Raw genomic sequence first — 15,250 nt, forward strand, 5'->3', positions numbered from 1 at the left:
CTCAAAACCAATGATATTTCTGTCTAGATAACAGAGTTAACTCTTTAATTTCCTAGCAGTAACAATCTGAGTCAATTCTTGCATTATTCACACTTTCTAAGTGTAATTCCATTCTTCTTCTAAAAAACTGTTGTAATTTGTTAAGGAAAACAGAGATACATCCTGTCTCCTACCCAACACCATTGGGCAGAATTGTGTAATGTCTCATGAGGCTGATACACAAAATATAATAACAAGACATTTCTTATAAAAAGAGCTATTTTTACACATACACTCAAAGTAAAATATTACTCTCATTTTATATTTCCAGTCATTATTTGTTTAACAAATAGATATTTATTTAAAGTATACCCAGTATAAAATAAAATAAAATATTTCGGAAGCTTTCGGAACTCGTGTCCCTTCGTCAACTGACAAATTTGTCAGTTGACGAAGGGACACGAGTTCCGAAAGCTTCCGAAATATTTTATTTTATTTTATACTGGGTATACTTTAAATAAATATCTATTTGTTAAACTATGGACCCCAGTACTCCAGGCCCATTTGTCACCATTATTTGTTTCTTTCATTTAAACTCTTAATCACTACTGCAACACAACTTCAGTTAATTAATGATGCTGAATTACAGGTGTTGATTAAGAATCTGTTCTCTCTGTAAATCTCTTCTTCCATCTGGGTGTTCTTGAAGCTAGTCTACTTACAGAACAATTCTGTAAAACAATTTTGACTGGAATTGTGATAGATGTTATGATAATCAACAGCTGATACCTAGATACAGCTTTTTTTTTCCCCAGTATCTGGACCATTTCTTATAAGAGGAATCTGCCCCACAGACTGAACTTTCAGTTCTCTGTTTCCAAATTTGCTAGCTAGCTAATATGGCAATGCCTCGGCAAATTCATTCATATATGCCCTGTTCCCTAACATAAAATAAGCTGCACTGTGGCACTGGGATGTTAACATTTATTTCTGACATCTGATTGTCTTGGATCGCAATCAAGCTTGTTCATTCACTATTTGGTAACACCACAATACTTATTGTTTCTATTACTAATTTTACTATTAGGTGCTCTTTACTACATATTTACTTCAGAGTTTGTTGCCTGGTCAGCCATTGCTTACCCAACTTCATAATGTGTGAAGCATTGTATATAGTGGAACTCATTGGATTAAACTATTTAACTTATGCAGTGCATTGTTAGTACTGTATATAGTTCAATAATATTATTCTTCTATGTGGTTACTTTTCAATATCAAGTAACTGTATAAATTATTATTATTATTTTTTTTTTGTCTTAACATTTTTATTTATTAAAAGAAATGGAATTTGACCCCTCTTACAAGGACATGCTCAAATGTAAACATTTTTGTTCAAAATATTTAAGAAAACTTTGTGACAAATAAAAAAAAATACATAATTATAATTCATATCTAAAAGTAAGATCAGAATCTCCAAAGTGAGCTGCTATCCACTGATCAAATTTTTGATTCATTTCATCTGTAAAGTAGTTTTTCCAGTCACCAACTTTACCTGAAATATGTATATAAATGAGGAATATATAAATATATATTAAATGTGTCTAATGTACAATATATATGTGCACACTGCATACATACAGTTTGTGCATATGTATGCAAATATAAGTAACAGGCTAACATATTTATTAGATTAAATATTAAGAAGGTATAAAAAAAATAATGCTAACTAAATGAAAAACAACACATATAATAAATCCCATTACAATGAATATGGTTTAAATGAAAAGTGCACTATAACAAAAAATGTAAAGTCACATGGGGATTGTTGACAATTTTGATCCCAATACAATCCCATTATCAAATCCATCTCTCCAGTCAATCCTACAACTTTTTTTTCTAATTTACCCTCATTAAATATATATATTTTTTCAAATCCACAACATGAACATTATTAATCATCTCTATATTTCTTTCCATCAAACTTCACATTCTTCCTACTGTCTCCCTCATTCTTCTCCTATAATTTTTTTATTACTTTCTGTCATCACCTATGCTGCATGAAATATCAAACTAATAGTGCTGAAATCATTTTTTCAGCCACTCCTGGACTTCATTAAGGGTTGCATTCCACAGAACTCTATGTAAGTCAAATTCCCTAAATGTTTATGTAGTAAACACTCGCAAATTTGATTAAAGCAAAAAAGAAATGTTTGACAAACATGTAAATAGAATTATTTATCCAATTTTTTTATCTCATGTGCAGGAAAAATTACAAAAGGTACAAAATTTCAAAAAGAGAGAGGAGACAGGCCTAACATCAGCAAGTTTTAACTTTCGAGCATCGTTGCCAGAACTAACTCTCCAGCTGATAAGCATGCTGCTACGGAAGTTGAGAGCTGTGGAGATTTAGAAGGGGTTTTTTTTCCAACACATCACAGAATTTCTCTGCAGAATCGGCACTGGTGGCTTCACTGCATACTTTAATGTTTTGGAAATCAGTGCAATGCTTGAACCTATTAAACCACTTGTTGCTTGCCATGAACTTTGCTTGGGGTTCACTGTACTTATTCTTAATATCTTCATAAATATTTCTTGCTTTTGCTTGAATGGCCATTGGACTCGGGGGCACTTGCTTCTGAATCTGATTTTCCATCTTTGATATAGTACCTGAATGCTGTTTTGTGATCACCGTTCATCTTAAATGCGTTGATCCTTTAACATGTTCTTTTATACTCGCACTGTCCCTTAAAATAATATTCACTGTTGAAGCAACGAGACCTAATTCCCGCACAATAGATGACAAATTCTGTCCTGCTTCGTACTTCTTAATCATCTTCATTTCTAAATCAATTTTGCTTCGTTTCCTCACTGCCAGCACTTACACTTTCCGTTGGTCCCTTTCCCTTCACCATTGTAATAAGCAAATAGGAATGAAGAGAAGATTCTGGAAATTTATTTATGCTTTTTATATGATTGAAGATTTTAGTGAAGGGGAAGTATCATTCCACCATAATATCGTAACGTAAAAACTCACAGAATTCCAGTTATCGGTATTATCACAAATGCATTAAGATAGTTACTACCCATTTATAATAAATTACGCTAACAGAAAAGCCCAATAAACCGGAAAGTGCAAATTGTTTTTGTTTTATGGTAGTGATCACTAGAAATGTGTTTTAGAAAAATATCACAAAGGTGTTCAAAATTGATTGTATAATGGAACATATGATAACGATGAAAGGGTAGTGCAATTTCCATCATAAAAATAACCTTTTATACAAATAAATAGCATTAGTAAATTACACAACAAATTACAACAAATAAATAGCTTAGTTATATAGCAAAAATTTCAACTTCTGAAGTCTTGGAATGAATTACCAAAAAAAAAAAGTGTTACCGGGTTCACATTACGATATTTTCATGATACAGTGGATTCCGGTTAATCAGGGCAGCCGTTTATTTGGGGCAAATCTTAAAAAACAGAAACCAATCGAGAAAATAGCCAGGGTTTACTTCGCTTAATTGAGACAGCATGCCGTTTAATCGGGGCAGGAGACTGCAGCACTGGAGATTATCCTACGATTGTCTCCAACGTGGTTCGGTCGAAATTCTGGAGGTCACAACCATAAAATAATAAACAATTAGCAGTCACCTGTTTATTGGGCGCTTTTCTGTTAGTGAAATCTATCATAGACGGACAGTAAACTCGATCTTACTGAATTTGCAATAATACTGACAGCTGGAATTCTGTGGGTTATTATGGTGAAAGGTGTTTACACTTCCATGAAATCTTCAATCATATAAAAAATTAATTTTCAGATCTTCTCTTCATTTGTATTTTTAAAGCTTTTTACCTCGTTACTCGGTTCTCAATTGTGCGTATTGTGTTACTTGCAATTTGTGTGTGCCCTGTTCTTTGTTATTGATTGCTTATCTTTTTGCTGTTTTAAATTTTAACCCCCACCCAAAAATGTCAGTGAACAGAAACCTCAACTAGTTCGTATGTACATATTACAGTACATATTAATTATTCCGATTATCACATATATTCTTCCAATTTTCACGTATTTTTTTTAATTGGTAAGGTAATAAAGGGTAAATTTCTGCTTAATATATCTTTGCTTTTATAGCCTGTGGATAATATTCCTCCTATTTTCGCTAATTAGAATCGCTGTTTAATAGAATTAAAATTCAATTCACAAACGTGATCACAATGACCAGCACTTACTGCACATCGTATAGTGAATGGTACTTTACTATGTTGAGTTCGTTGTAACGTGATTTGATTGGACAGTGAACCAATTGTAAAAAAAGGAGGGGGAGGATTACATTGTATTTTTAACTATTTACTGTGAAACTTCAGATAATTGGGGCAGCTGCTTAATCGGACCAAAATGCACTAGTCCCGATGTGTCCCAAATAACCGGAATGGACTGTACCTCCATTTATTCCTACTGGATGCAAAATATGTTTCCACGATTTTTTAAAGTTTGCACTGGCCGGCAAAAACTTACGTAAAGTTGAATTTCTGTAAGTCTAGTATTACGTAAGCTGGAGAGTGGCTGTACTTAATGGCATTCATTTCCTTCTATACTGAAATCATAACAGCTACATAAAAACCTAAAGGTCATTTTCCTTTCTCATATTTGTCACTTCATTTTAATGAATAATATTTTTGTAGTACTTCAATGTAGTACTTCCATTGGATTTTTACTGATTTCAACTGCCTTTTCCTCCTTTTTCCTTAATGTGGCTGTAACCTCTGAGTCCAGTTTTTGCTGGACCAATTTATCTTAATTCACTGCATATTCATTTTCAATCATAACCTTATTCTCACTTTCACTTCTCCCATATAAATCCTCTGTATGTTATTCAGTATAACATAGTTATCTTTTAATAATTTTTCAAATGTCTTCAATCATTTCTAAATTATTTAAACCTCTACCCTTTCAAACATTAAATTGCACCTTCCTTTGTTTTCCTTATATTCTACTTCCTTATCCATTCCTTTCTTGCTTAATCTGTTCTTTTCAACCTATTATTATATTCTTTCCTTCACTTGTATTATTTCAATTTTTAGCTCTAATTCCTTTTTGCAGTACTTTCTTATTGATCTTAGTGGCTCAGTTATTCACATTTTCACTTTAAACCTTACTTCTCAGTTTCTCTTTAATTTTCCTTATTCATACTGCTCATTCTTTCCATGTCCCTTTCATTATCTTTTACTTTTAAATCCATAATCCCTATATTGTGAACCCTGCACATTGTGGCCTTTATAAACACTAGTGCATTAAACTCAGAAATGTGATTTGTCATTAAAAACATCACAATAAAACTAGATTCGGTTTGCTATAAAAAATTTTATAGTATGGGCAGTTCCAGCTTTTATTCTAAATGTGAAAAAAATAAAATCTGCTGCTGAACATATGGAGTTATGAAACGGCAATCATGGAAAAGGGTTCGTTACAGATGGCAGTATTGTCTTTTGTATTATTTGTGAAAAGAATGTTCCACAATGATTTGCCTTGCCTCGAATGTTCCTTCAAGGATCTGCCTTGCCTTGGTAAACAGCAATTTCCCTTTTCATAAGTTAAGCAATTCAGCTCTCAATTTCTGAAAGAATAGCGTATAAAGTGAAACATTCCAACTGAATCTACCTTAAGGAAAAATTATGTTAATGATGTTTTGTAATACTGGATTAAATTGCAAAATTCTTTCTCAATTTAAATTTAAAAGCCCTTGTGTGTTGTCTGAGTATGAGAAAGAATTCCATCAGCATTTAGCCTACTCAATCTGGTCAGAGCCTTAAACACCTCAATCCCATCTCCTTGCAGGTCTAGTTTCCAGATGTTGCAATTTGCAGAACCAAACTCTTATCCTTGGTAATAGTACCCTTACCAAGGATAAGAGTACCCTTTGTTCTCCTTCTCTACACTTTCCTTCCACACCTCTATGTACTACTCTGTGATTTTAGTGTTGTCTTATACAACAGAATAATTGCTTCCCCATCCCTACCTATATATCGTTGACAAACAGCACAAGCTGTCCTAGCAGCCCACTTGCATTACTCAGAGAACTTCTAATATGACTGCACAATTACCCTAGATCATTTCCATTCTCCACTAAACTGGGTATGGTACCACACATTTGGAATTTATTCTTGGATTACTCCCACCCATGCAATAAAATGTATTTGCTGATGTTAAACTTCAATTGCCACCTCTCAGTCCATCTACCTAAATTTTCAAGATATTGTTGCAGTAGCATAATTATTGTCATTAACCACCTTGAACCCATCATTTGCAAACTTAAACATTCACCTTTATCAATATCATTGATAAATACAGAAAACAACAATGGACCCAGCACTGAATCCTCTGGGACTCCACTAATTAACATTGGTCAGAGAAGAGCAATACCCACTGATAACCACTGTGTTCTCTAGCTCAGCCATGTCTTTATCCTTAGCACCAACCTACCCATAAATGGCACACTGCTCCAATTTGTATAGTATTCTTTGTTACCGAGTCATATAATCCAATTAGATTAGTCTTTAAAAGTTGCCCCTTGGATTGCTGACAAGGCTACATTGAAGAACATTGTGTTTTTTTTTTTTTTTTTTTGAAGCTGCTATGCTAAGTGGAGCTTTTTTTAACTTTTGGTTTAAAATTAGTATTGTGGTTACTTTTGTGTTTCTCTGATTTTGGTGGTAAATTTGTCTGCTACTTGGCTTTCAAAAGTTGCTTAAAAAAAAACCAAAGTATGCTGTTATTGTCATAGTATCAATTACAGGAGCTACTTGGAGGTTTTCTAGGGTTTTCTGAAAAGCCTACATATCAATATGAGTATTTTTATTAGTTATAAACTATAAATTTATAGCAATAAAATATTATTTTATAATATAACTTTAGTATGTAATATAAGAGCATAATTTGCACTGCTGTTAAATAAGCCAGTCTTGTGTAGTGTCATTATTGTTATATCTTAGTTTCAAGTCTGGGTTTTTAAATTAAATTTAGACTAAAATCATGCCACAGACAAGAGCAGCCAAGGGCTCAAAGTAGCAGGAATGCTTTTGTTCAGAGGAGAATTTCTAAGGGCAGTTTTACAAATCAGGATTATATTATGTGTTTTTACTGCATTACTTATTCCCTCCCTGAAAGGCAACCTTTAGGACATGATACAGCCATATGCAATGCTTATTTGTTACAAAGAGCATGAAGAATAGAAGTTAAGTGAAAATTTAGTATTCTGATGGACTTATTATGAGATCTTGAAGAATAAGGTTGATGTCCTTGAAATATTAAAAGAGAGGGATCTATCAAGCACTCAGCTTGATAGATCCCTCAGCTTGTCTTGTCAATGATATACAGGAATTTTTCTAGCAGGGATAAGGAGGTAATTATTCCCTTGTATAAATAAGGCAATGGTCAGGCCACACCTTGAGTATTGTATACATGTCTGTAGGCCTCATCTTAAGAAGGATGTAGAGCTGTTGGAACGAGTACAGAGAAGGGCAACAAGATTAGTGAATGGAACAAAGGGTTGCTCTTATGAAGAAAGGCTTAAGTTTTGCAAATTAGTGTCTGGAGACTAGGCACCTGCAAGGTGATCTGATTGAGGTGTATAAAGCCTTGAATGGTTTGAGCATGCTCAATGCTGATGGGATTCTTTCTCTTGCTCAGAATAATCACCTGATAGGGCATAAATTCAAATTGAGAAAAGACAGTAGGATAGGTGTGCAGGTTTGCCTTTAGCCAGGGGTAGTTGGTTTATTATTTATTTGGTTTTTAGGAGCATTAGCAACTAAGGCCATATTGCTCCGGGGATATGTGGTGGTCATTCCCTGACCTTTCCGCATCCTCCGTATTTGGTGGTCACGGGCTCGAACCCCGGTCTAATCAAGAAGCCTGTGCTATGCACTGCCGCTCCTGCCCACCTGGCTACGGAGGTGCCGATTACTGAAATAATAAGATTTAAAAATTACAGAAAGTAAACAAATTTCAAACAAAAATGTCCAGTACTTCCCTTCTGGAGCAAACTGAAACATGACTGCTCCCTTCAACTACCTACAATAGAACTTAGTAAGGTGCAGTGGCACAGTTTCCCTGAGGATTCCTACAATGCAACTGATTGATTGATTGATTGTTGGTGCAAGTCTCCTGGCCTTATTTTAAGGCTTAGAAAATATAGGCATCAGGGCCCAAGACTACTTAAATCTGGCATTGGTGGCAGAATAAGAGAAATGGGGCCATGGCAGTGTAAGCCAAAAAAATGCTACAGGTCATACAGGACTGATTTGTGGATAATAATGTTAAAAAGTTGAACACCAACATCACTGGACAATTGTGGGATAAAACTGAAGGATTCACAATAGGATTCAGCCCGAGTTTTTTAAACTGGCTCTAACAATTTCTTTGCAGAAGGAATGAAGATGAATTAGCATTAGTAGCTGCATATGATGTAAGAAAGCGCAAGCTTATGCAGCATCAGCCAAAAAAAAAAAAAAAAACCCCCTTCCCATTTCACCCATTCATTCGTTCCAAAACTTTGTCTAGTTCTTTCTTGAATTTACTTAAGCTATCAACTTCCATGACACATGGAAGTTTGTTCTAGCAATCAACCACCCACTGGCTAAAGGAAAATTTCTATACATCTATTCTATAACTGTCTTTCCTCAATTTGAGTTTATGTCCCTTCAGGTTTGTAATATGAGCAAGAATCCCATTAGCATTGAGCCTGCTCAAACCATTCAAGGCTTTATACACCACAATCAAATCACCCCGCAGGTGCCTAGTCTCCAGATGCTGCAATTTGCAGAACTTAAGCCTTTCTTGGTAATGCCAACCCTTTGTTCCACTCGCCAATCTCGTTGCTCTTCTCTGTTCTTGTTCTAGCAACTCTACATTCTTCCTAAAATAAGGCCTCTGGACCTGTACACAAGGCATGACCTGACCATTGCCTTATACAAAGGGATAATTACCTCCTTTTTCCTGCTAGCAAAATTCCTGTATATCATTGACAAGACCCAATGACCTGCTCTGGCAGACTGTCTACACTGCTCAGAAAACTTCATATCTCACTGCACAATTACCCCCAGGTCTTTTCCATTCTCTACTTGGTTGATACCTATCACAAGTTGGTAATATCCAGGATGGCTAAGGCTGTCATACAGGTCAAAGGTGGCCATAATGTGTATTAAGTTATTGAATTAAAAATAACTAGCAAGTGTGTATGTTCAGGTATGGTGACTGCATCTAAATGAAGATGTTGAGCTTCCTGAGAGGGTCTAAAGAACCCTATCAAGAAGATATTTAAAAATCTAAGACCTTGGACTTAGATTGGAATTGAAAGTGAACAGAAGTTGTTGAAGCTAAAAAAAAATAAAAATAATAATAAATGAAGTGTAATAATGAAAGGAAATATTACAAACACAGGGCAGATTTTGTAATATGAAAAAAAAAAAAAAAAAAAAAGCTCTTTTAAATTACATAAAATGCTGGTGTTTGTAACATCTAAATAAAATAATACTTCTGTATTTATATATTTATATTTCATCTTAGGTGGCTGTTGTGAATTCTCCCAAGTGGTATCAGCTTTTACATGCTAACAGCATTATACTTAATAGAAAATGACAGTAAATGGTGACACTTAAATGAGATTTTTTATTATTATTATTATTAGCTGTATGGTGCAAGGAAGCTTGGAGCTTATGCTGCACTGGCCAAAAAAAAAATTTCCCTATTACCCCGAGGGAGAGAGAGAGAGAGAGAAGTAGAAAGGAATCACCAAGAAAGGGAAGAATGATGATATCCAGCTGAGGACCCTGGGTGTGCCAAGCCCATACTCACCAGATGTGAGCTCCTGGGGGTGTATATACAAATATAAAACTGAAATAAATTCATAACGGTCGATAGTCACGAGATCATGTATTTTTTATCCAAGTGGAAATAAATGAAAATGTTTAATATAATTCTTTTGCTAACGTCATTAGTGCAGCCCTGTAGCTGTGAGAACTGTTTTTATAGCCCATGAGCAGTGAATTTTTTTTTCACCTCTGTTACTGCGTCACTTTAAAACATTGGTACTGAGAGCAAGTTATTTTCAATTTCATTATTTTTTTTGCATTAGGAAACACCACAATAATGAGATATAACTTGGAAGCATTACCTCTTCTTTCCATATGACCAATTTTTTTGAACAGTGTGAAGCCTCGGAAGAATTTTCCCTTGGTAAATGATGTGAATGTGCATTCATCACTTGTCTTCTTTCACATTTCTTTCTATGTATTGCACATTATTCTTAGATCTTATTTGTTTGGAAGTGATTACATCACGTTTTCTCTGCTACTTGAAATGGCAAAAAACAGCTACATGGTATAGAAAACAAATGTTACCTTTTCCAGGTTTTATAATACATGGAAAATCTTGCCTATGTCCTCGTAACCAAATTTAGCTTCACACACACAGTCAGTCTCATAATCTGAAGGGCATGAGTTCAGTCCTCACCAACTTTGAGACCTGACTTAGCTGAGTGGTCAGGAGCACGAAGGCAGTAGCAAACATTCATTGATTGGACTTTAGTTCACTTCTGCATGACTGTTAAATACAACTGATTATTTTCAAAACGTTCTGAACTCCTCTGACCTGGTGGATATGCTCGAATAGAGAATATACAAAAACTGGCGCTTTACCATTATATCTTATACAGAGCAAAAAGTATGCTATTAAATTAACATTTGAGGGCAGTTCAGTAAAGAATGATTTTCTTTTTTTTTTTTTTCCACAACATACCTTTATTAATCATCTAATATTCTGATAGTACTCTTCAAACTAGTTCCCAAATGGGAACTAGTCTGAAATGATGAAATGCAATTACTCCAACATTTCTGCCATTCTTCAAAAACAGGATGGAATCTATTTTTTGACATGCTTTTGAGAATTGCCTTTACAACTTGTGATTACTGGTAACATTTTCATTGCAGCTCCTTTAACTTTGGGGGAAAAAATTACAGGGCGCAAGGTCAAGGCTTTAGCATTAGTAGTATATGATGGTGTAGTTTTTCCTTGAATTTATGTAAGCTATCACAATATTAGTAAATAAATAAGAGGAGTTAACCTCAATATAGTACGTGGAACACTTCCGTATGATACCCTCCAGAAATTAAAACGGAAAAAACGAAAAAATCGACAACTTACCGGAACATTAAAGTAAAATATAAATAATTAAATAATCAATTTAACACAATTCAAAATCAATTTAAAACAATTAAAATTCAAATTAACGCAATTAAAAGAATCTAACGAAAATATTCAAAACGATTTTCCTTCCTTAAGGAAGGAATTCAAAACGATTTTCCTTCCTAAAGGAAGGAAAATCGTTTTGAATATTTTCGTTAGATTCTTTTAATTGCGTTAATTTGAATTTTAATTGTTTTAAATTGATTTTGAATTGTGTTAAATTGATTATTTAATTATTTATATTTTACTTTAATGTTCCGGTAAGTTGTCGATTTTTTCGTTTTTTCCCGTTTTAATTTCTGGAGGGTATCATACGGAAGTGTTCCACGTACTATATTGAGGTTAACTCCTCTTATTTATTTACTAATATTATTATCAACGTAGAACATATTGAGTTATTACAGCTCTGATTCATACTAAGCTATCACAATGAAAGATAGAACTTCGTTCCAACTGGCTAAAGGCAAATTTCAGCACATCTATTTTGCAAGAGTCTTTCCACAATTTGAATTTATGCCCCCTCAAGTGTATAATCTGAGCACGAGAAGGAATCCCATCAACATAGAGCTTGCTCAAACCACTCAAAGCCTTAAACACTTCAATCAGATTACCTCACACGTGCCTAGTCTTCAGATGCTGCAATTTGCAGAACTGAAGCCTTTCTTGGAAGGAGCACCCCTTTGTTTCTCTCAAACCTCAATGCCCTTCTCTGTACTCATTCCAGCAGCTCTACATCCTTCCTAAAATGAGGCCTCCAGACCTCTATGCATTACTCAAGGTGTGGCCTGACCACTGGAGGTGATTATCCCTTATACAAAGGGATAATCACCTCCTTATTCCTGTATATCATTGACAAGAACCCATGACCTACTATGGCAGCCTGTCTGCATTGCTCAGAAAATTTCATGTCTAACTGCACAATTACCCCCAGGTCTTTTTCTGTCATTAACAACCCTGCCAACCTTTGTATCATCTGCAAACTTGGACATTAAGCCTGATATACCTTCATCAATATCATTGATAAATATACAAAACAGCAATGGGCCCAGCACCAAACCCTGGGGAACTCGTCCAAATGTAGCACAATATGCTAATAAACCATTCTCAAGGAATGGTTTATACTTGAATACCAGAAAAAGAGATGACCATAACCTTTCCTGCAGAAGCCACAACTCTTGCTTTTTTTTGGTTTTGGCAATGATAGACTTCCAAGCATTAGTAGAGGCATATGATGCAAGAAAGCAAACTTTATACAGCATCAGCCAAAAAAAAAAAAAACACACTCCCATATCATCCCTCTATTTGTTCAAATGCCTGTCCAGCTCAGCCTTAAATTTATTTACGGTATCAACTTCCATAATAAAAGATGGAAGTCTGTTCCACCAATCAACCACCCGCTGGCTAAAGGCAAATTTCCGCACATCTATTCTACAACTGTCTTTCCTCAATTTCAATCTATGCCCTCTCAGGTTCTTAATCTGAGCAAGAGGAAGAATCCCTTCAGCTTGCTCATCCCATTCAAAGCGTTATACACCTCAACCAGATCACCTCGCAGGTGCCTACTCTCCAGGCACCATAATTTGTAGAACTTAAACCTTTCTTGGTAAAAGCACCCATTTGTTACCCTTACCAATCTTGTTGCCCTTTTTTGTACTTGTTCTAGAAAAATGAGGCCTCCAGACCTGCACACAGTACTCTAGGCGTGGCCTGACCATCGCCTTGTATAATGGGATAATCACCCCCCCCGTCCCTGCTTGCAAAATTCCTATATATCATTGACAAGACTCCATGACCTGCCCTGGCAGCCTGTGCCAGGTCTTTTTCACTTTCCACTTTCTTGAGTATAGTACAACACAGTTGGTACATTTCTCTTGGGTTATTGCTACCCATATGCAGTACTTTGCATTTGTCAATGTTAAACTTTAGTTGCCACTTCTCGGCCCACTTGCCCAACTTATCTAGATCCAGTTGGAGTAGCATACTGTCTTTACTATCGTTAACAACCCTGTGAACCTTTGTATAATTTGCAAACTTGGACATTAAGCTTGATATACCTTCATCAATATCATTGATGAATATACAAAACATCAAGGGCCCAGCACCGAACCCTGAGGAACTCCACTAATAAATGTCCACGTAGAACAGTGTCCATTGATTACCACTCTCTATCGTCTCCCACTCAACCATCCCTTTATCCATTGTAGTAACTTACCCTTAATGCCATACCTCTCCAATTTGTTCAGAAGTCTTCCATGTGCAACAGTATCAAAAGCTTTCCTGAAATCCAAGTACATGATATTAAAATTATTTTCGGCATTCAGTTCCTTTGTGACCACATTAAAGTATCCAATAAAATTGGTCAGACACGACCTCCCTTTAACAAACCCATGCTGTGTCTTAACTAGATGATCCTGCAATGCTTCTTTAACCAATGATTCCATTATTATTTTTCCCGGAACACAAGTTAAACTAACTGTGTCATCTTTCGAATCCCCTTTGTGAATTGGTGATACACTTGCACACCTCCAGTCCATAGGGGACCTCCCCTGAGTCAAAGGAAGCTCTCATAATTGTGGCTAAGGGTTTGCTTACTTCCTTTGCTGCCTCCTTTGATATAACTGGATAGATCCCATCCACCCCAGGTGCCTTTTATGTTTAACTTCAATTTCTCCTCTACTTTGCTCTCAGTTATTACAAAATCACTTAGCTCACTATTAGAGTTTGATAAACTTCTGGCACTCCCCTCATTGAATAACTCCTCATGTGTGAATGTAGATGCAAAATACTCATTCAGTTTATCAGTTACCTGAGCATGATCATCAATAGTCAATCCATCTATGTTAAGTGGTCCAATCTGGACCACTTAACATTCCTTCTGGAGTTTACATAAGTAAAGAACTCTTTGCTGTTTTTCTTTGCATCCTTTGCCAAAGATCTCTCATAATCTGCCTTCGCCTGCCTAACTTCCTTTGTGACTTGATTACAGACTAGCTTATATCTGCCATTGGCTTCTGTGTCACCTGATACTTTACATGAATCCCATACATTTTTCTTCTCTGCCACGAGCTTCATTAATTCATCTGACATCCATTTAGGCCTAAACCTTGAACAGTATTTCTTAGTTGGAATGAAAAGCCTAGTAGCCTCCAAAATTAAATCTCTGAAGTTCTCCCATATAGAATTCAAAGTAGGCAATGTCATCCCACTGTACAGAATTTAAAAACTGTCTGAGACCGCTGTAGTCACCTTCACGAAAGCAAAAGCCCTTCCCTTTAGCCTTGATGGTAGTTACATCTTTAGTTAGTTAGTTATTTGGTTTTGAGGAGCATTAGCAACTAAGGCCATATTGCTCCGGGATATGCGGTGGTCATTCCCTGACCTTTCCGCATCCTCCATATTTGGTGGTGACGGGCTCGAACCACGGTCTAATCAAGAAGCGTGTGCTACGCACTGCTGCTCCTTCCCACCTGGTTACGGAGGTGCCTTTTCATCTTTAAGTAATTCCCACATCAGTACATTTTGATCACTGTCATCCAGTGGTTCCTTTATCTGCAAATTCTTAATGAATGAATAATCATTGCTGATAATCAGTTCAAGAGTATTATTCCTTCTGGTTGCCTCTCAAACATGTTGCTGTAGAAAACAGTCATCCAATAAATTCACAAAAGTCTTGCTAGTGTGCGAGTGACCAACCCAAAGTTCCAGTCAATATCTGGAAAGTTAAAATTCCCCATTATAAGTCACTTTGATTTACTGACCCACTCTATTTCTCTGCACAATTGCTCATTATGCTCATCAGATTCATTAGGCCTATACACCTACTCTCATTTTTCCTTTCCCGTCGCACTCAACATCGCATTGTCCACCAATATCAATTGGATGCATTTCCTTAGATTTTATGTATTTCTTAACTAACAGCATAATACCTCCTCCCTTCCTGTCCTGTCTATCCTTTCTGTACAAATTCTAACAGAGCTTTGTTGCTTACTATATGTATCAAAATGATGAAGCCAAGTTTCATCTGCCACTAT

At 35.7% G+C, this 15,250-nt stretch overlaps 1 protein-coding gene across 1 annotated transcript in view; it reads right to left on the reverse strand.

Moving 5' to 3' along the window:
• Positions 1-1,418: 1,418 nt before the first annotated feature.
• LOC150074978 (sulfotransferase 4A1-like) overlaps positions 1,419-15,250 on the reverse strand; it is a 126,884-nt gene continuing 113,052 nt past the window's right edge. Inside the window, exon 7 of the mRNA XM_090389020.1 lies at positions 1,419-1,531. Coding sequence (XP_090245146.1) covers positions 1,419-1,531 — 113 coding nt within the window. The remainder of the gene's footprint in view (positions 1,532-15,250) is intronic.

This window comes from Mastigoproctus giganteus, chromosome 14 (assembly GCF_048544385.1).
Source record: "Mastigoproctus giganteus isolate SK-2022 chromosome 14, ASM4854438v1, whole genome shotgun sequence".
In the NCBI taxonomy this organism is placed as follows: Eukaryota; Metazoa; Arthropoda; class Arachnida; order Uropygi; family Thelyphonidae; genus Mastigoproctus; species Mastigoproctus giganteus.